The sequence below is a fragment of the Engystomops pustulosus genome, chromosome 7 (genome assembly GCF_040894005.1).
Source record: "Engystomops pustulosus chromosome 7, aEngPut4.maternal, whole genome shotgun sequence".
NCBI lineage: Eukaryota > Metazoa > Chordata > Amphibia > Anura > Leptodactylidae > Engystomops > Engystomops pustulosus.
The window spans coordinates 25,181,072-25,204,504 of record NC_092417.1 but is presented as its reverse complement, the minus strand read 5'-3'; the positions used below and the strand labels follow the sequence as shown (position 1 = coordinate 25,204,504).

Here is a 23,433-nt window from a genome sequence, read left to right as displayed (position 1 = left end):
TGTTTTATGCTGGCCCACTTCCATGTAGGCCCTATATGCCCCTCCATGCCCCCCTGTAATGGGGGCATATTTTATGGCTTCTACATTTGTGTGCTGCCGTGGAAGTCCTAATAAATACCACAATAGAACTGGTCTAATGATAAATTACACCCAGTATACTTATATGTTAAGCAGTAGAGTTGTAAGTTGCATTTTTTTGTCTATTCATATTCTTATTTGAATATATATTTTATGTATAATATGGAAGAGCAGAAAGATTTTACCCAGGTCAATACTGTATTTCACCTCTTTTCTCCCGTGTAAGCTACAGAAAAAAAATAGACTTCCATTGCATTTAACAGTAGATTACATTGATGGAATTATAGCTGGTTAAATCCACAAATCCAAATCCACAAATTGACTCTAAATCTGTTAATTCTAAAATATCCAAATAATATCAGACAAAAAAACTTACCTCTGATTTATTTCCCATATTTGCACAAGGGTCATTTAATTTGGTGTCCAAGCATTTTCTTCAGAGGTGTCTTAAATGAATAACAGCTAAGATCAAGCACAGTAAATATCCACGCTTTTTATTACGTGCTCTAAAAGCAATTCCCAGTAAATACTAGCGGGAGATTGTGCTCCTGTGAGAGTTCATCCACAATGTATTTCATGTAAAAACTGAGAAAGAGCCAACAGAACAATGATGTCATCTTAATATTGTATCTGAAACTTTTTTATCTATAGATGATAGGTCTTTGGTAGTGATGGCACAGGCCAAATTCTGGACTGTGCCGAACATAGCGGATTCATGTTTACGATTCGGAGCCCTAGCTTCCGGAAGATTCAGATTAGGATGCAGCATTAGGCAGCTCCAGGAAAAGCTTGCTGATGGACTGCTAAGCAGCCAATCAGTCATCTTTGAGCCCCTAGAAACTACATGCCCACGATGGGCATGGCTGTGATTCTTCAGGTTGTAGATGTCACCTTGATATATGAGAGGCAAGGTTACATATCCTAGAAACATTACAGAGAGGAGACAGAGATAGTGAGAGGTTGCTGCTCAGTCAGGTGGGTAGGTAAATATGAATAATTGTAGGTCGGGAAAAAAAGGCTTCTATATTGAAGAATAGGTAGAAACCTGAAATAATTGTCCTTCTAAGGACAGTTAGCTGTGGATAACTACAATGTGGAGACTGACAAGGAGGACAGCGATGAGGTTCTGAGGTATGAGGTTCTAGGCCAGTGATGGCAAACCTTTTAGTGACCGTGTTTCCCTGAACAACCACCAAAATCCACTTATTTACTGTGAAGTGCCAACATGGCATTTTAAGCAGCAACTTATTGCTTCAACATCTTTCAATTGTTTTGGCCGCCTGAGCCCACCAATACAGTTGAAAGAAGGAGGGCAAATTCAGACTCTCATTGTAGCTTCTCACCAGGGTTACATATGCTGGGTCCAGCAGGAGGACCTCCAAACATAATGAAGTTCTGTCAACACCTTCTCGCTTTTCCCACAGTTCCAAAGAGCCAATGAAGTGTTGCTTTAAAATAGCGTTGAGAGCAGCACCTTTATGTTGCCTGGGACTGCAGGAAGATTCAGTGTTTGTTGAAGTAGGGGATGGGTTGAGTGTCCACAGAAAGGGCTCTGAGTTCCACCTCTGTCACCCGTGCCATAGGTTCTCCACCACTGTTCTAGGCCCAAAATGAGGGCAATGATACTTTGGCTGAAGAGTTGGTGCCTACAGTTTCCTCCTCTCCCTACTCTGCTTCCTCCTATCCTGCTTCATTATCCAGTCAGCACAGCGCCTGTCCACCAGTTTCAGCACAGCCATGGGGAAACAGCATAACTCCATACTGAAACTCATCCGTCTGGGGGAAAGAAAACACTCCACCCAGATCAGACAGATGAGTATATGCTGCTGGTGAACCTTAAGCCAGCAATGTGGTGTGTGTACCAACAGGAGGAACCAAGGAGTAGCCTTGGGCCAACTTGGTGTTGCCCTGGCCAATTACAGACAAACCTGAGCTGCTGAATAAAGTGCAAGCTGTGTGTACATTTTCAGCATTCAAACATTGCTGTTATATACTTATCTGCACTGCAGAGGAACTTTGGCCCTCGTACCAAATGTCATGACTTTGCACCACCATCAACAAATGATCAACAAATGAGGACATTTGTATAATGTTGCTGCCACTATGCAGCTAACATGATCAGCACTGATGCTATTTTCATCAGCACTACCCTCCCCACCTTGTGCCTGTAAGAGAAAACCCTTCAGGCCATGATGTAAAATGTTTTGGTCACACAGGAGGGAGTAGAGGAGAAGCTGTAAGGCCAGTCCACACATCGTAGAGTGGGATGATTGTCTCATTGTGGTCACTCCAATGTAGAGTCAGGAGACAGTTTTAGATGAGGAGAAGTTTTTTTGTTTTCAAAACTTTATTGTTTTAACTTTGCATCTAACATTCAAGCAAGAACATCGCATATTTTGCGGTACATAATTTACGTAATAGCTGTACAGTAGCACATCCTTATCTCCTACATCATACTTTTTGCTGCTTAGGTCTCGGAAAGTGACCGAAACTGTGATGAAAGATATTGTTTCAGTGGTCTATATGTCCCTTGTCAAGTGGTGTCTCGCAACTTAGGCCTGTTCCACACTTGCGAGTGTGATGTGATGAACTCGCATCACACTCGCAACGCATGCTGCTGGGAACACATGGCCTGAACGCTGCACCGCGGGAGTGAACTCAGCATGTCATTTTACTCTCAGTGTGCAGCATTCGGGCCGTGCGGTCCCGGCAGCATGCTTTGCGAGTGCGATGCGAGTTTATCGCATCACACTCGCAAGTGTGGAACGGGCCTTTGAAGTCATATCATAACATTAGAAACAGTACAAATATTGAACCTATTCTAGTGCTTAATAAATTCAATTTAAACCGAAACACAGGTTGTTCAGACGACTATGGACCCGTTGACATGTCTTCACAAAATTTGCCCTTTTCCTTCATCCCAGTGTTCTTCTATAGCTCTTCTACTTTTTGCACCCACATGGCCCTAGTAGGTGCACTGTGTTACATACACATTTGGGAGATCGGGAACTAGGCAACTGTCAGCAACTGCATTGTTAGATTATCTTTCTGAGGTTTGTGTTCCTCAACCCAGTAGTATCAACCCTGTGTTGAGGAGGAAGAGTTAACTGCATAGTAGGGTGGCACCCAGTAAGTCTAACTAGCTCACTAGAGCAGACAACACAAACTGAGAAGTGTTTGCCCTTCCCTTTGGGTAGCCTGGCTCACACGCTCCAGTACCTGCACAATGACACCCGAGTTGCCCAAATAATCACCAGTGCTGATTGGGTGGCCACCCTTATGGATCCATGCTAAGGATAAAATGGCATCCTTGATTCCATCATTAGAGCATAAGAGAAAAATGAGGAAGTGCAAGTGCACTCCAGTTGAGGCACTTGTAAAAAAGTTTCCTTTCAACACTGAATGTTAAGTGACTAGACAAGGTAAAAGAAAAGGAGGAGGAAGTCACCAATGCAGCAGGGAAAACTGCACCACCTCAGAAGGGAGAGTTAGCATGGCGACAATGTGGAACACCAAGTTCACTTCTCCTCAACCCCTACCACCATTGAAAAAGGCATGTAGTACCTGGAGACAAACTGTGACTCACATGGTAGAAGATTCTCTGTCAACTTGTCTTCTGGTACTGAATAATGGGTCGTTCCTGGTTCAATTTCTGGGTTGGTTAATTGCCATGTGCCCAGAGTTTGCCCTCTTTGCCTTGTGGGTGTTAGCCTACCCTGTGACAGGTGTCCTGTCTGAGAACTGCTGTGAGTGTCATCACCTACAAGAGGATCGCCCTATCTACAGCCAATGTAGATATCCTTAAATTCCTTAAATCCATTTTTGGCAGAGCAATTGCCCTGTTAGTATCCTCATTTTAATGCCATCTACCCCATGTTATCCCCATTTTAGAGCCATTTTTTGTTGTATTGGCCATCTGTGACTTTTTAAAAAGTCACAAAAAAGTGTGCAAAAGTCACATCTACCACACCAGGAAGCAATGTTAGTCTTACAAGCACAGGTGCAATTTAACACAAGGAAAATCCAAAGAGAAATTATACTATGAGACAAGACAAAAAAGGAGCTGGACTACCAGGAAAACTAAAAAGAGAAAAAAAATATCTCCATTGAGTTGAGTTAGGTCAGAGAGGATTTTGTTACTTAAAGGGGTTGACCACTTTCACATTAAATGTGCTTACAGGATTTAATTAACCCCTTCCTGACATTTGACATAATAGTACTGCATGGCGGGAGGTGCGTTCCCGCAAAATGCAGTACTATTACGTTAAGCTTCTGGCCCCAGCTCCTGAATGGAGCCGGGGCAAGAAGCTGCGGGTGTCGGCTATATATTATAGCTTACACCCACCTCTAACACCTGTTATCGGAGACTTCTCCCATCGGGGGTGTTAACCCCTAACACGCCGTGGTCGTGCTGACCGTGGCGTGTTAGGGGCATTTCACAGTGCCCGGGGCTGCGCGATCCTCCTCCGTGAGCCGGGTCCTGCCTTCTGGCTTCGGCGTTAAGGGGTTAAACTGATTACAGCCCACAGTATCATTTGCAGGTGATATAATGACTCACCCATTGGGGGTCATTTACTAACGGCCCGATTCGCGTTTTCCCGACGTGTTACCCGAATATTTCCGATTTGCGCCGCTTGTACATGAATTGCCCCGGGTTTTTGGCGCACGCGATCGGATTGTGGCGCATCGGGGCCGGCATGCGCGCGACAGAAATCGGGGGGCGTGGCCGAACGAAAACCCGACGTATTCGGAAAAACCGCCGCATTTAAAAACCGAAATGTGTCGCTTGGGAAGCGCTCACCTTCACCTGCTATGGGATGGTGCATTCCGGGGCGTTAAGATTATTTTCGGCGCAGCAGCGCCACCTGGTGGACGGCGGAGGAACTACCTTCTTAAATCCCAGCCGGACCCGAATCCTGTGCAGAGAACGCGCCGCTGGATCGCGAATGGGCCGGGTAAGTAAATCTGCCCCATTATCTTTTCCATAGCCCCGAATTCCTTCCTCATCATCTAGCTTAGTCTCAGACTGTGTGGGATTATTGGGCACCATCTTCTTCATGCACTTGTCACTCAGCATGATCCCGATGGAGAAGAAAGAGGGAGAGATGTCCTGGCTCAGTTCTGCAGATACTCTGGGTTTCAGTGCTGCCCCTCTGCTCACTTAGCAGAAACACAGCTGTGAATGCTCACAGCAGAAGAAGGGCTTTATCGCGTGAGCGCACCCCGGATGGGAGGAACGTCACATGTCGGATTGCCTAGGAGGATCGGGACATCACAGAAGAATCCCATGGGAAGTAAGTGATAAAAATCATTGTTAATCTGCCACAAAGTCCCAAAAGAAAAATAGATTGAATTGGCCAACACCTTTAGCTATGTACTTAAGTATACCTAATGGGGCTCATTTACTAAGGGTTTTCGTCGGTTTTTCTGACGATTTCCGCTTTGCGATGAATTGCTCTGGGATTTTGGCGCACACGAATGGATTTTGTCGCATCGGCGAAGGCTTGCACGTGACAGAAATGGTGGTGGCGAGCCATCGGACAACCCGACGGATTCGTGCAACCCTCGGAATTTAAAAAAGGATTAGTGTTGCAAGATCAAGCACTCACATGCACCAGGAAGAAGAAGATGAACTCCGGCAGACCTCAGCACAGAAGCAATGGATGCAGGAACATGGGCACACGAGCTTCGTGAATCATGGCAGACCCGAATCCTCATCGGACAACACACTTCGGGATCACGACAGGACCGGGTGAGTAAATGTGCCCCAGTGTATCTATTTATTGGGCAAATAATAAAATAAAACAGAATAAAGGGAAAAAACATGTTTTACATTAAGAATGAGTCATGGAAGAAGAACATGTCTGAAGATATTGTTGAGAAAGATTGGACTCTGTCCTTAGGCTTTAATGTTTTTCACCTTGAACCCCATAAATGTCCTAAAGAACGCCATCTTTACATCTGTGTTTCTTAAGGTATAAATAAAAGGATTTAAAAGTGGTATGAAAACTTTATAAATTAGAGCAAAAAATTTATCATAGTCACTTCCATTAGGTCCTACATAGACAATGATTCCTGTACTGAAGAAAAGGCCGGCTACAATAAGGTGGGAAGAGCAGGTGGAGAAGGCTTTATACTTCCCTTCTGCACTCTTAATCTTTGAGACTGTTATTATGATATTTATATAAAATCCAATTATTGCAATAAACGGGAGAAGCACGGCAAAGGTGGCAGTTATGCTTGTCACAAGGTTACTAATGTACGAATCAGAACATGCCAAATTCTGTAAAGGAGCCAAGTCACAGAAGAAATGGTCAATCTGGTTGGGACCACAGAATTGTAAAGTTACTGTAAATATGGTAGGTATGATAGCAGAAACCAAACCAACAACCCATGGGAATATAGCAAGCTGGGCGCGCCATTGACTCATCAAAACTAAATATCGTAAGGGATTCGTGATTGCGAGATGTCTATCAAACACCATAACTGTGAGTAGGTAGCACTCTACAATACCCGTCGCAGCTGCACAATATAACTGTAGGAAGCAGGCCGCAAAGCTGATCCTGTTTCCACCTGCAATTAGAATATCTAAGAGTTTAGGGACAATGATTGAGACGAATAAAATTTCCAAAATGGCAAATACACTAATAAAATAATACATCGGAGAGTGAAGAGTAACATCGAACTGAATAAGGAGAAATATAATCATGTTCCCAGTAATACATGTGATATAAATGACCAAACAGACCACAAAAAGCAAAATTGTAAATCGAGGAAAAACATGAAATGCCATTAAAAAAAATTCAGTAACAAAGGTGCCGTTACTGCCCTCCATTTGTGTTACGACCATGGGGAAGTAAGTACCATATCAGTGACATAAATCCAGATGCATAGGAAGCAAATCAACCACATGTGGTAAGACTTTTATACCACAACTTAGTAGAGGGAAGCCAAAATGTGTGAAGATGTATAAATTCTACTAGGACTACATTGATGTCCTCTACACAAACCTAGAGTAAAGAAAAGAGTTGGTGGATAAATATGGCTTTGAGACACACAATTCAGTCCATTTAACAACCATCTTATGCGAAACCAATTATCTAATAACCTGTTTAAAACGTTGATCAATGTGTTGGTCATTTTAGAAGTTTGTTACATCACACAATTACAAAATTTTTAAAAGGAAAGGTACTGTATGAACAGCCAAAATAATGTGATGCCCTCTTTTACCCCTATCACTCTGCACATCACCAGGTGATTTATGTTTGTTCACCATATACCTATCACAAGACGAAACATGTTGGGATGGTCATATTAACGTAGGTTTTTATAAAGTTAGAGGTTCTGTATGGTGTTTGTTAGGGGTAACTGCTATAATTTAATGTTTTAGGCCTTTTTTTAGCCTTTACCACTGGTTAATTGATAGAGACAGAAAGTGTCCCATTATTTTTCCTTAATGCCCACTGGTAACATGCCCTTACATTATACTTGAATTAGGTAAGACCATGGTTTTGGATTTGACACACTTTCTAATTCAGAAACTAAATGCAATTTTCGGATAATGTTAAAAGGCTGAGTAGTAACCCAAACATAACTTTTATGGAAATTTTGTGATCTTTGGATGTAAAGGGTGGTATTTCTGGCTATCTTTGTTCCTTTACTCCAGCCATATGATGTGGTAAGATCTTCATCTATTTTTATAAATATACAATTCAGATATGTTATTACATAGTTTGACATTCATACTGCTATAGTTTATATTGTACCAAAGACGGTACCTTTTTTAAATTGTCTTTAATTAAAGGTTAAAGTGGTTACCCAGTCACTACATGTTATTGCCTATCCCTGGGATAGGGAACAACTTGATGATCTTGGGGTCTCAGTGGTGGGATCCCCATGGATCAAGGTAGAGATAAACATACCCAATGTTTCCGTTCAGGGTTTGGGTTCAGCGAACTGAACATCCAACATGACAAATTGACGCCCCTAGCAACTAGACATGGCTATGACGGGCTATGATCAGGAGAACTTGTGTTCATTGTAGCTCAAAGGAATGTAACAGCAGGTCAGACATGTGCTCCATTCATTGTCTATGGCACTGACGGAGATAGCCCAGTATGGTGCCCGGCTATGTCTGGCAGCACCATACAGATGTATAGAGCAACAGGTGCATGTTCATTTGGGGTACAAAATACCCCCATTCTTGTGATCTGTGGGGGACTAACCACTAGGAAACCCCGTCAAGATTTAGCTCACCAATTTTAGATTGTATAAAGCTATGACATGACTAAGGATTCATCATAATATTTATGTCTGTAAGCGAAAAACATTAGTGAAAAAAGTGTATAATTAAATTACTGAAAGCACTTAAGATCAATAAAACATTAAATTAAAGCCTAAAGAAGATCTTAAAAATGATTAAAATACATAATAATACTCAACACACTAAATAATGGGGCTCATTTACCAAGGGTAGCGCTGCTCACTTTCGTCAGACTGTTCACCTTTTTCGGGGATTACACAGCTTGGACAGGTATTAAAGAGGTGTCTGAGCTGGGATTTTGGCGCATGCAATCCTTTTGTGGCACAGCTGCGCTGGCTTCCATGTGGCACAAATTAGGGGATGGGCCATCGGACTGTCCAACTGATTCGGACTGAGCGCGGGATTTAAGTTTCAAATTCTGTTGCAAGCCCAAGCACTTAGATATACCGCTAAAAAGATGGTGAACTCTTTCAGACCTGAGCGGGGAAGCGACACATGCAGGATATCGGGCGCACGATCTTAGTGAACTCCAGCGGCACTGTAAGTAAATGTGCCCCAATGTGTGTTACTTTGTGTAATGGAGGAAATGTGGTCTAAATTTGCTTCCTCAAATTTAGTGAAATTACATTGAAAATATACAATTATTTATTAATTTTAAATATTGTGGAAAAAGAATTTGATTCCTCTAAATGCACTTACCACGAGGTGTTATATAATTTACTTGCGATTTTTCTCAAGATTCTGCGTTAGCCTCTAGCAATTAGTTTGCACATTTAATTTTGTCTGATATTAATATAATATAGCGTAATAAACACTAATAAAATGAACATTTTTAACATTTGTAACATTGTGATATTTAATAGTTATAACTTTAATGTAGCAAAAAACTCTTCAGTAAATCTCTTCTCCTCTGTAGACTTTTTCTTTTTAATGTTTTTTTTTCAAGAATTATATTTTCAAATTGTATTTAAATATAGAGAATTTTGTCCCGACTTTTGTATATAATTTGGAAAAACCTATGCGAAATGTAGAAAATGTTGTGTATCATATTTTCTGTGTTCTTTGAAATTTAATGGCTGCATACTTTACCTACAGCTCATTCATTACGAAATATGATATTGTCTCTTTTCTGTTCTCTAACATATTGATATAAATGGCACTTATATAAGCTCTCTGCAGTCAATTAACACCGAGACATCTGCATTCTAAGCTTCATTAGAGTAAATCCCTTGTCAAGCTCAAAATATTATTTCCCAACAGATCTTGTTAATCATGAATTCCCACGACAATGGTTAGATTAAGAAAAAATAAATAAATGAATAAAAACAACTGAGGTGTCAAAGGTGAATTAAAGGAGATCGGTGACATGATTTTTTTTTCCAGCCATTTCAAAAATTGTCACCCAGGTTTCTTATTAATTTTCTTTAGTAAAAATTCAACGAAAGTTGGACAAAAACAACATACTTAAAATTCATGGCTCAAGTTGCAGCTTGTACAAGGAAAAAAGATTCCATATCCAGCCACGTCCAAGATAACTCGAACTTTATTTAAGGAATTGTATTTAAAATCCCAGTGCGTTATTGGCCAACGCGTTTCAAACGGTATCCCCATTCTTAGTCATGCCCATGACTAAAAACAGGGTTACCGTTTGAAACGCGTTGGCCAATAATGCAGTGAGATTTTAAATACTATGCATTAAATAAAGCTCAAGTTATCTTGGACGTGGCTGAATATGGAATCTTTTTTCCTTGTACAAGTTTGATGCAGCTCCTGCAGAAGGGTAATCCATGCCTTGTCGGATTCTCTACAACGTTTTGAGGTGAGCTGGATTCATCGCTGTTTTCTCAGGTTGCAGCTACCTTGGGTAACAAGTAGCACCCCTGTGGCCAGCTTACCATTGTGAACTGTGTAGCCACTGGAGTCCTTGACCCTTTCACGACTGGCCAGCATAAATACATGTCTGCCGGTCATGGATAAGGCTCATGGAGGGCTCAATGTGAAGTAGAGATGACACTCTGTGGTCAGAGCTGGGGCATATTGTGACAGTTAACCTGTTAGGTGCCATGGTCAAATCCAACCACAGCACCCAACAGCGTTGCTCTCGAGTTTCAACTTTTTAAAAGCTCCCTCTGTGACCTCCTTGCAGGGCACCGATTGAGGAAATGACAACTTGAAGCCTGTCATTATGATTTCTATATTACAATCTGCGTATTAAAGGAAACCTACCACTACGGATCTACCTATTAAGGTAGATCCGGTGGTAGGTGCATCTAACGAATGTAAGGATAGACGCTTTTAGGGCTAATTCTTTACTCCCCTTTATTTTTTCTAATCTTTATACACGGTAATATGCAAATTTATTTAAAGAGGCTACTGGGGCGTGGAGTAGCTGGATCTGAGGCTACACGGCGTGGCTACTCCACGGCCCAGTAGGCTCTATGGTCCTCTTACCCAAACATCATCCATGGTCCAATAGCTATTTCTTGGCTCCCCCAACTCTGAAATCCTTGGTTCTCGACACACCATGATTAGCAGATGATGCTAATCACAAATATGTTGAACAGAAATTTAAATATTTTATCTATGACCAGGTTTTCTTTGAAATATTATTTTGCCATATTCTCAGATGCAGTTGCTCTACAGAACAGGTGCTAATTACGTTATCTGATAGGGCAAAGGTAACTTCCTATCAGCACATAACATAAGAAGGGGCCTTACAACCCATAACTTATTACAATGCATATGTAGATGCATATTACGCACAATAACACAGTAAGCCCTGCTACATATCTGCTCTATCACACTATCAGATCTGATCTGCCTACCTCCCCGGGGCATAAATATAAGATGTTGGGCCCCATGGCTGACTTCTGAATTAGGCCCCACTTTAAAAAAAGTATATATATATGCATATATATGTGGTATATATGCATCATATACACAGTGACACAGCATATGCACACACATATCAATATACATCACATATACGCACACTTACAGCAAATACACCAATACATACAATACCATATACAACATACTCATATACACATACATACAGTATATACACACACAAACAGAATATGCACACCCAATACATATCTAATACCCCAGATGCTGGGGCTCCCAGAGAATGTGGGCCCTATAGCAGCTTTTATGGCTGCTACATCTGTAGTTATGCCTCTTAATTCTTCCCTCCTTTGGACGGTGCGTGGTCTTTCATCCAGATAGATGAGTTTCAGAACTGCCAGATGCTGCCTCCGCATGGCTTTGCTAAATCTGATGATGCAGTCTGTGATGACTGGATGAGGTGGTAGAAGAAGAGGAAGCGGAGTAGGGGGAAGAGACAAAAGAAGGAAATAAGTGATGTCTGGCAATAAGTGGTGGATGTAAATGCACTAATGAGCTTTCTACCTCAGGACCAGCCACCACTACATCATCCCAGTAGGTAGTGTCAGATGTCATGTGCAAGGTAAAACTAATGTCATTGCACACCTAAATTTCTCCACAACCGAGTGGTGCAAAAAGGGGATGACCTGCTGAGAAAGGTTTTAGTGGCTGAGAACTTCATGCTGTGGGACATCCGCCACCATAAGATTTTTAAAGCTGTTCATCTTCAACAGCCTGAAAAGGAGCATTGATGTCACAGGTGGTCCCACGATATGCCACGGATATTTCATCCATGCTCCTCTGCCCCCGCAAGCGCATTGCCCACGCACCTTACCCATCCCAGCTTCTCGCATGATCCCGTCCGCCGTGCACGCACGTCTCCGACTCCTAGGGCTCGCACGCGCCAGCTTCTCTAAATTTAAAGGGCCAGTGTGCAGTTATTGGCGCTGATCAATTTAACAATTCTATTTAAACCCGCCTCTTCCTGCAAACTCTGCCGGATCTTTGTGCTTCACAGCCTTAGAAAAAGCTCCCTAGCGATTATCCTGCATTTCTGTGTCTCCAGGTTTCTTGTGTGTTCCTGTGTATTCCTGCGTTCCAGTGTGTTTCTGCTTCTGAGTCCTGTGTTGCCTGTGTTCCCATTCCCATCTGCCTTGACCTCCAGTTTCTGACCCCGGAATGGACTTGACCCTGCATCTCTCCTGCTGCCTTGACCCTGTGCCTGGACCTGTCCACGAGACAGTCTTCCGTTAAGGTACCTCGACCTTGGTGGTACATGTGGAAAGACCTAGTGGTACCCTGCTGCAGCAAGAGCATCCTGCTTTGCGGCAGGCTCTGGCGAAGGCCAGGTGCCACTTATACTCCGGTCCCAGGTGTCGGCTAGTACCACGTCCCGCGGAAGTCCAGTGGATCCACACATCCCGAATCCTGACAATTAGGGACCAGAGCTTGTATATGCGATGGGCCAAACCTCAGCCATGCTGAAAGCTATCCTGGGATAATGTGGACACACTTGGTGCTGATGGTGCTGCTGGCGATTGTGGTGGTACAGCATGTTCAGAAAACTTTCAAAAACAAGCCCTCACAATAAATTGACAGCATCACTATATCCAATATGGAAAAAGGAGAATAAGTAAATTTAAGCACATAAGCTTAAATAATATTTTAACATTTAGCACAAAAAAACCTGAAATAATGTGTGATCATCTCGGATTTACAAACATTTACTTGTACCGACTTTTTGAGTTTTGATTTTTATTTGCATATTATTTATTATTAATGAGTTTATGTTATTCAGTGCTTTAAAAAATGCACATTTCACATCCTTGTTTCTAAAAGTATAAATAAATGGATTAAGCAGGGGAATCAGAATCGTGTATATTAAGGCAAGAAACTTGTCATGATGGGTATCACTTGGTTTGACATATACAATGATTCCTGTACAATAGTAAAGGCCGGATACAATGAGGTGAGAAGAGCAGGTGGAGAAGGCTTTACGTTTACCTTCTATGCCCTTAATCTTTAAGACGGTAATTATGATATGAGCATAGAATCCAATTATTATGAGAAAGGGGAGAAGAACCACAAAAATTGTGGTTAAGCTTGTCACAAGATTACTGATGTAAGGATCAGAACATGACAAATTCTGTAAAGGTGCCAGGTCACAGAAGAAATGGTCAATGACATTGGGACCACAGAATTTTAAAAATGCTGTGAAGATGGTGGTTATGAAAGCAGCTACCAAACCAAGAACCCATGGGAATGTAGCGAGCTTCACACACCACTGACTCATGATAACAAAGTATTGCAATGGACTTGTGATGGCTAAATACCTATCAAACGCCATAACAGTGAGAAGGTAACACTCTACTATACCTGCAGAATTAGCACAGTATAACTGTAAGAAACAGGCGAAGAAACTTATTGTGTTCCTTCCTGTGATAAGAATATCTAAAAGTTTAGGGACAATGATAGAAACAAATAACATTTCCAAGATGACAAATACTCTTATAAAATAATACATTGGTGTATGGAGAGACACATCAAGCTTAATAAGTAAACATATAATGATATTACCGGTGATGCATGTAATATAAATCACTAGAACAACAAAGAAAAACAATTTCTGGAACCGATGGAGATCTTCAAAAGCTAATAAAACAAATTCTGTCACAGTAGTGAGGCTAGTGTTTGGCATCCCTGAGGTGCTGTGCAAAAGTTTTGGGAAAACTTCTGGAGAGAAATAAAGTTTAAAAAATACAAAAGTTATTAGTTTATTTTTAAACAAATTGCAAAATAAATAAACAAAACTCTATGTCCAATGAAAATTTGGTGTTACCACTTTTTGCCTTCAAAACAGCATCAGTTCTTCTAAGAACAACAAAGTTTTCCTGTATCAACATCTTGGAAAATTGACCACAAATCTTTTTTCATGTTGTCTGGCCTTCTCTCTCTCTACTCACAGACAGACCCGATGATGTTGAGATAAGGGCTCCATGAGGGCTTTACGGTCACTTCAATGACTCATTATTCTTTGTTATACTAAAAATGGTTCTTACTGACATTCGATGGAGGCTTTGGGCCTGATGTAGGATCCGATTTTGACACTTCTTCAAACATGTATATTTTTTGAATAATATTCCACACCAACACTTATGCATATCAGCATTTGAAAAATATCATCCTGTACCTAGATTGGAAGTATGGAAAATTGTATGAAAAAACTGATATTAATGGACATATTGTCATAGAACTAATGGACATTTAAAAAAACAATATTTAAGCAAATATCAACATAGCATAAAGAGAAACAAAATTATCAAAAATGACCAAGTGACTTAGACCTTTTTCAAACAATTGGTTACCGTACCAACAACAGCTGGCATATGGCTGCCACAAGAGCGCATTGTGCACAGGCACGCTATGCTGAGCACAATGGGGGAATTCATTATGGCAACTGGCCGAGAATCCACATGAATTTCCCCATTGCTGCTGATTTCGGACTACCTCCAATCCTCATGCAACTTTGGGCGTGTCATGGTGGAGACCAGGCGGGAGGATGGGCTGGCGGACACCCCGCTCTGTCACAATTACAATAGTCTCTGGTGGAGACCATTGTAGAAAACTCTGCCAGTTCTGATCTGTTTTAAATTTCATAACTGGCAGTGTTTGTGCCAAAATTCACTAAGACGTCAGAGACTCTTAATGAATATGGGCACAGGACAGCTGGAGTGAACGCCCCTGGCGTGGAGGCAGTATAATCACAAATATTACATTAATTTCACAGTGTGCAAATTTAGCCTGGACTCGCTTTATTTATCGAACAAATCCAGCTCTAGTTTGCATTATTGGCCACTTGTGACTTTTGAAGCCTTAAAAAATTGTGCAAAACCTAGACAAATTTTTTTCCCATTTCCCAATACATGCCATGGAATAATCAATACCATCACTATGAAGTGCAATTTGTTACTCAGTCACATAGTTCTTTACTAGTGATGAGCGAGTATACTCGTCCGAGCTTGATGCTCGGTCGAGTATTAGCATACTCGGACCGGCTCGTTGCTCGGACGAGTATTTGCCCTGCTCGATAACGAGCATTTAATTAAAAAAAAAGAAGTGAAGAACAGTAAAAAAATACAATTAAAACATTTAATTTAATCATTTAATTGAAGAAAACAGCGAAAGAACACAGTGCAGAATAGATTGCAGATGTTCGGGAACATCTGCGATCTGTTCCGGAGACACGCGTGCAGAACGGTGTTCTCCGCAATAGTATTTGAAGAACAATATGTGTGAAGAACACATTACAGATGTTTGGCAACATCTGCAAGTTGTTCTCTACACATATTGTTCTTCAAATACTATTGCGGAGAACACCGTTCTGCACTCGTGTCTCCGGAACAGATCGCAGATGTTCCCGAACATCTGCAATCTGTTCTGCACTGTGTTCTTTCACTGTGCTCGTTCAGTTTATAATTTTACTGAAAAATGCTCGGGTCTCCCATTGATTTCAATGGGGCTCGTTACTCGAAAGAGCACTCGAGCATTGGGAAATGTTCGGCTCGAGTAACGAGCACCCGAGCATTTTAGTGCTCGCTCATCTCTATTCTTTACGTGTTAAAAAATAAAAAAGTTATAGGTTTGTGAGGGTGGGGAGTGAAAAATGTTGAGGGGTTAAGCAAGATCATTGCATCTTACGATGTTACAGTTTGGCAAAGTGTTGGGGGTGATGTAGTGTATGCACTATCCACACCATGCACCAGCATATGACTCAAACAACACTATGGCATGATCGTGTATCTGTAGCAGGCTGCAGCCAGTCCCCACATCGATGTACTCTGTAACCTGACAACTGCCCCCTCTCTGCCCGACAAGTGAATATGATGGATTAATCGCATTTCTTAGCTCTACACTCAAAAATGCAACTAATTCACATCTGGTATACTGGTATTCAGATGTACAACCCAAGAAAAATCCCCCTACCTCTATAAGGTTTCAACCTTTGTCCCTGGATGTTCCAAATGATCACTTCTTAGTGCTTACTAGTCCAGATGGAATGTATTAGTCTGGTCTTCATTCATTGTTGGGCTCTGTCAGTAAAATGTGGATAATCAATTCATGTTTTTTTTTCATTATTTCATACAGTGTATACATTAGAGATCTGAAATTTGGCTCTGTGGACGAACATTCATTAGTGGCCCTGACCATCAGTGATTGTATGAATATTCTGGCAGTGATGTTGCGACAGTGGCTAAACATGAGAAAATGTTTTAAATTGCTCAAAATAAATGTCCCTTAACTGTCTTGTAAGATATTGTAAATGCACTGCTTGAAGTGTCCAACAAATGTATAATTTATCCAGCAACCGTGGAAGAAAAGATTACGAATGTGGAAAGTAAGCACTGCTAACTTCCCAAATGTAGCGGCATTGATTGACTGCACCCATGTCCCCATTGTTGCGCCTTCTGATTTCGAAAACATTGTTTAGAAAAAGCAAACAATTTACAGGTGGTTCCCTTCTTAAGAACACCTGACTTACAGATGACCTCCAGTTACAAGGACTTCTGGATGTTGGTAAGTTAGTGCACTTTAGTCGTAGGCTACAATAAACAGCCATAACAGATATCACAGGTATCTGTAATGAAGCTTTATTGTTATTCCAAGTTCTGATGACAACCCAACATTTTTAAAATCCAATTGTCACAGAGACCAAAAAAAATTTACAAAAAAAATTTCTCAAATTTACAATTTACAATTATAAAATATACAGTTCCGACTTACATACAAATTCAATTTGAGAACAAACCTTCAGAACCTATCTTGTAGTTAACCCGGGGACTGCCTGTAATTCTATAAATATTCAGATGGCATCTGACCCATAGCTTTCTGGAAGCTGCCATGATGCTTTCATATTGAAAAATTGCCAACTAGGCTTGGAGATGGCTGACATTGGGCTTTGCATTTATAATGGGTAAAGATGGTTGGGCTTTTATTCCCACATACTCTCAAATACTTTTATGTACAACATATACATTATTTTTAAATAAAAACAACTAAAAATGCGTTTTTTTGCAAAAAATGTTGACAAAGCCCATTGAATGTTACTTTAACACCCCTTTGACCTAAAAGAACCCGCAATATTTAAACACTGTAGGTTTTTTTTTATAATGAAATGTTATGTATTTTATAGCGGATAACGAGTAGTTCTTATGGAAATAATATTTTACATATTACAGGTCCAATAGAAAATCTTAGCTAAATAAGGGGTTGCAGAAGTGTAAAAATGAACGAAAATTTAAAAATCTATTTAGATACACCATTATTAAAGGAAACCTATCATCACGGATCTACCTTATAAGATAGATCCGGTGTCAGGTTCCTGTATTTATTGGCAGCCCAATGCTCTTTTCATTAAAACTTTTAGTGTCCCAGATATATATATATATGTATGAAGTTTACTCTATAAATATGCTAATCGTCTTTGGAGGCTATCTACATATGGAGCAGCCAAGCCATGGAGCAAAAGCTGTGGCTACTCCATGCCCCAGAAGCCTCTATCATTTCCTCCTACAGGCCGTCTTCAGCACCCAGATTCATGTCTCTGGAACTAGAGTCCTGTGTATGCACAGTAGCTCGGGCTTCAGAGACGAGTTTGCATAGCTATAGCGGCATGCACTTGTTTGCAAAGCCGGTGCTGCTGCGCATGTGCATGACTCTAGCTTACATCCTTTCTGAGTGTTGCAACAGATTATGAAACATGTTCTCCAGTATATGTTATTGTAGGTGAACTATTTATTGTTTGCAGACTGTCTATATGAACATATATATGAACACGGCCCAAAAAGTTTATAGGACCATCAAAGTTGCGTGTGTTGTAGAGCATGCTCTTGTCTGCCTTCTTGCATTGCATTTTTCCTTAGTATGTTGTTGTGGCTTTTTATAGTTTATTTTTCAAAAATTTGGGGGACTTTATCAATAAAAAATTACAACTACACAGCAGACCAACATATTAGCCGAACAAGAATAGAGCCTAATTATCGAACTCTAAAAACATATAAGACACAGAAATAAGACTAAAAAAAAGAAACTAGACTGAAAAGATAAATCTCCCCCAATGTGTAATGTGTTTTGCTGTATTAGTATTTTTTTCTTTGTATAAATGACAAGTGTGTTAAAAATAGTAGCAAAATTTCAACAGTCCAAACCTGATCGATGATTTATAAAAATCAAGGTCTTCTGGCCAGACAGCAAAATTTATTTAGCCCATGCTGATTCATACTTACAATTTTGCCCATGCTGATTCATACTTATAATTTTGAAATACCGGCTAGGAACATTTTGAAAGTGTATGTCCCTCTCTGCTCATGAAAAAAATATCTGCTTCCTTTAATATATTCTACTGTATGAATTCTATTGGTAATAAATATTGAGGCTAATTACATGCATTCATCTACTATTACCACCAAGAGAATCAGTTTTATAACCCTCATGATAGTAAATCCCTTGTCCTTTGCATAAAATTATTTTACAAAACAGATATTTTTAACCTTGTATTTCCCACTCAAATCCATGATGCAGGATACTTGAATGTAAGAATACTGTAATAACTAAGTTTCAATGCCTAATTATAATTGCTGCTCATGGAGAAAATTCCCTATGTACTTCACCAAAGGTACTTTCTTATAGGCATTGCATACTTGGTGGTCGTAGTGCTTTTTGAGACTTTAATCTTTTCCACTTTTTGTACTATACCATGCTACCCTTGTATAGTAGATCCAGCAGGATGGCCATCCAGTAATCAGAACTGGTAATTATCCAGAAAACTTGAGTTTCATTGCACAGGCAACGGAGCATATAGTGGCTTATGTGGGCAAGGCTGCCCAGAGGCAAAATCAATCCATCCTTGGTGGGAGGCATCTCTTATTCCCCTAATAAGGGGAATACTTTGCAGATGCCTGGTCAAACATGAGATGCTAAAATTGTTAAAACTTTGGCTGTGCTTTATGGACAGATGATACAATCTGTCGGGTCAGCAATAAGACCTAGCGCTATTACCTTGATGCAGAGATTGGGGGGTACAAACAATTTATCAATGGGAGTTTTTCTAAGTACTAGATTATTACTATTTACAATGGAACTAGTAAGATCGTGATCAATGGTAGTAGCAGGGGACCAGATTTATTATAAACAACCAGAAATGGACAGATTCTGGAGATGTTACTGTGATACATGCGAGAGATTGAATAAATGTTGCAAAGGAGAGGTGGGAGTCCAGTACAACCCCAAGACAGCGGGCCTGCTGCCTCAATGATATAGTGATCCAACAGACCGAGATGGACAAGTCATGGTTGGGTTGGTTAGTAGTCTAAGTTCAGTCTAAGAAAGAATACGTTTCAAGAAGAGAGAAGACATGATGTTTGAGACAGCAGAGAGACATGCAATATGCATATAGCCAGGTATCATGAGCATAGAGATGATACTGGAAACCAAATCTGCTGATGGTTTTTCGATGGAGGAATTATATAGAGAAAATAGAAGAGGACCTAGGACTGAGCCCTGAGGAACCCCGACAGTAAGAAGAAGATGAGAAGAGAAAGAACCAGAAAAGGAGACACTGAAAGTTTGGTCAGAGAGATAGGAAGAAGACCAAGAGAGCGCAGTGTCCTTAAGGCCAATGGAGCAAAGCATCCTGAGGAGAAGCTGTTGGTCCACTGTATTGAAAGATTCTGATATATGCAGAAGAATGAGGACCGAATAGACAACTTTGGATTTATCAGTGAGGAGATCATTGGATACTTTATTAAGAGCAGTTTCAGTGGATAGCATAGTAATGAAACCAGATTATAAGGGGTCGAAGAGGGAGTTGGCTGAGAGATAGCGGGTTAGTCGAGAATACACCAGTTGTTCCAGGGGTTTATAGATGTAAGGGAGGTTAGAAACTGGTCGGTAGTTAGTAACACTGGATGGGTCCAGGGAAGGTTTCTTTAGTAACAACTGCATGCTTGAAAGAATAGGGGATGACACCAGAAGAGAGACAGAGAGATGTTGAAGATTTTAGTGAGGTGAGAAGTGACATCTGGGGAAAGAGACTGTACGAGATGTGAGGGGTTGGGGTCACAGATACAGGTAGTGGGTCAAGCAGTGATTGGCTCAAAGGAAGAGAGCAAACAAGTTAAGGTACCAGAGGGAAGGGGATTAGTGGGGGGAGTGGATTGAGCAATTATTACATGGTGAATGCAATCAATTTTAGCAAGTCAATGAGATTAGCCTCATTATGAGTGGGGGAACCTGAGAGTTGTGAGAGACGTAGAGAAGTAGTTAGTGCTAAGAGCCGAGAGGTGGGTGATGAAACAGGACTGTTAAAAGGGATGTTAAAGTCTCCCATGTTGATGGTTGGAATGTCACAGGATAGAAAGTGAGAGAGCCAAGAGGCAAAAAGGTCAAGGAACTGACTGTGGGGAAGGTATACTATAGCCACTGGAAGAGAGAATGGGTGGAATTGTCTGAGTATGTGAACTTCAAAAGATAAGAAAGTAATAGAGTGTACAGGAGGAATGACCTGGAAGGTGCAACTTGGAGAGAATAGTATTCCTACCCCTCCTCGCTGCCTATTGTCAGGTCTGGAGCAATGAGTAAAATGTAAACCGCCATAACACAATGCTGCAACCGAAGCGTTATCCTGATAAATCCGTGTTTCAGTGATGGTCAGCAGGTCATAAATTGTTGCACAACTGCAGGTGCATCACAAGATATTCAATAGAGCAGATTTATCAAGCTGTCTGAAAGTCAGAACATTCCTAGTTGGCAGCCAATAACAGCACAGCTTTCATTTTACCAGTGCTCATGAATATTTTAAAGGGGAGCTTTGATTAGTTGCCATGGACAACTACGATATTCTGATTTTCAGACAGCTTGATAAATCTGCCTCAATATGTCCATTTGCAGTATTAAAGGCAGTCTTCCACTCCCCCCTTCTCTGAGCTGAACCAGAATGTAAACCTTACTCAATTTTAGAGAGCCAGCTACTACCCACAACCTGATTAAACAATTCTGGGAATAAGGGAAGGGGATACATAATGTAGTGACGTGGCAGGCCATCAGTCCCATGTAGCACTAATAAGACCCTCCACCTCTGCCCTGTTGTACTTGAATTATTGCTTTCATATTGGTGGCCTCTGTCAACTTCCATCTTCTAGATATTTTTACTCTAGTAATGGTAAGGATATGAAATGCCACATACCTATCCTCCTTTTTCAGAGGATTCTAATTCTAGTAGTTTTAGCAACACTACTTGTGGACCTCATGGTTGGATATAACAAAACTTTTTTAAGCAATGGTAGAACAAGACCCTTATTGGCCACCACATATGTAACAAGGATCCCATTTCAGACTGCCATCCTTAATGCACAGACGAAGAGCCAGAGAAAATTTTGGACAATTTATATGGATCGAGTTACCACCTATACAGTAGCTTCAAGATGATTTATACATCTAGTTGCTTTGGTACTCAATTCATGCAACGTATTCCATTGCTCAGCAGAAAACTGTTCTTTTAGTCTTTTTCCCACCGTAATCTGGGTGTAAAGGCAGACAGAGGGGGGACTTTCATAATGATAGATTTAGCCATTAAAACTAATTTTTTTCCTATTAACAGGAGAAGTGCAAAAAAAAAAATCATACTGTGATATTTTACTACCTCTCTGCAGGTTCACACTGTTGAAAAAGTTATAAAGTTGCAAAAATTTGTAAAATTCAGTGTTGGGCAGCTGACATGCTTTGGAAATTTCCTCAAAGGAGAGTAGATAAATAAGTCAGCCATGCATAGAATCCCTTTTTGAATGTATAAACTAATGTGCTAAAAACTAATGTGTTTTAAAAACTTTGCAGGCATGCTTAGAGTCAGAATTTTGGTTGCATGTGAAGAAAAGTGGGATGCCAACAGAAATGATTGGAAAGAAGGTAAACCTGCGGTTTATCTTTCAATGTCCACCCACAATTTGTCTTTGTTGTCTAGCGAACAGGCTTTAAGTTGGTCTGTTATCTCAGCTTAGAAGGAAGCCTCAACTGATGGGAAACCCAAGCCTTCCTACGATTATGGTAAGAGTAGTATAGATAGAGGTGTTCTCGCCTTTTGTTCTTTCCATAAGAAGGAGGTGAGAGTACTCTGAATTTGTGCTAGGGAGTACTTTGTCCATACTATTGGCAAGTTGCGGAAATTATGCAGTATTTTTGACATCCCCATCATCTTTATCGCTGATATTCCACCTAACCATGAGCTGGGAAAATTAACATAAGCCTAAAGATCATGAAAAATTGTTTAATTAAGCATATTAAAATCTGTAAGCAATAGTTCACTAGAGTAAAAAGTGAGAATAATACCCAGGGACGGTATTGACTCATCTGATCACTCAAAGGGATAGATCAAGTCTACCCCATCATCTCTTGGGGTATGTGAATATCTAATATTAAGTTGCATTCAATTTATAGCAGCTAAGGGTACTAAATCAAGAATTGAAGAAACTTCTGCCAGGGAGGTTTCTGGGTTTGTTAAACATAGCACCCCATCATCGGCAAAAATCGGCCTATCCAATAGTCCATCTCCACTGTGACCACTCCTCTAACTCCCAGAGCAAAAATCACAGAGAAGATGAGCCACACCTTTTGAGTACTGTTAGTGATGTTAACTGGACAGGACAGCACTCCTGAATTATATACTTGAGCCAAAGATGATGCGTATAAAGCCAAAATTGCACTAAACAAAGGGTCAAAATGTCTGTGATACCAAATGCAGATAAACTCAATGGGGGAGATTTATCATATGCTGGAGCCCCTGCACAAGCGTATGATAGCGGCCATGCCCCCTCATCGCGCCGGATACATCAAGAGGCTTAAAAGCCTCCCCCTTATAAGCCTCGGGAAAGAGGCAAATTAAATAATCATTAAGAAGTTCCAAAAGTGCCTCTGGCTTAACTGTTTCAGGCATAGGGGATACAGCTTTTTTAAACGTGATGATGATAAATTCACAACAAGCAAAACAGGGTCTGAGCTCACCATCCTTCTTCTTTTTCAAGATCAGGAATCCAAGTATGCAAAAAAACACAGCAAGGTTGATTCCCCTGCTGTCCCTACTTACTTGCTTATCCTAATCTTGATGGCAGATGACCACAGGGACAAAAACAGTATAAACATTCATAGAAAAATAGTCG

At 40.7% G+C, this 23,433-nt stretch overlaps 2 protein-coding genes across 2 annotated transcripts; both read right to left on the bottom strand.

Moving 5' to 3' along the window:
* Positions 1-5,977: 5,977 nt before the first annotated feature.
* Positions 5,978-6,928, bottom strand: LOC140070111 (olfactory receptor 6N1-like). The gene has a single exon (XM_072116444.1). The coding sequence runs from the start codon at positions 6,926-6,928 to the stop codon at positions 5,978-5,980; it is 951 nt and encodes a 316-aa protein (XP_071972545.1).
* Positions 6,929-12,941: 6,013 nt separating this feature from the next.
* Positions 12,942-13,925, bottom strand: LOC140070110 (olfactory receptor 10C1-like). The gene has a single exon (XM_072116443.1). It carries the CDS (start codon positions 13,923-13,925, stop codon positions 12,942-12,944), a length of 984 nt encoding a protein of 327 aa, XP_071972544.1.
* Positions 13,926-23,433: the final 9,508 nt, after the last annotated feature.

What these genes read in the sequence shown, in the direction of transcription:
- LOC140070111 (XM_072116444.1), bottom strand. Translation starts at nt 6,928, where the DNA reads ATGGTCGTAACACAAATGGAGGGCAGTAACGGCACCTTTGTTACTGAA.
- LOC140070110 (XM_072116443.1), bottom strand. Translation starts at nt 13,925, where the DNA reads ATGCCAAACACTAGCCTCACTACTGTGACAGAATTTGTTTTATTAGCT.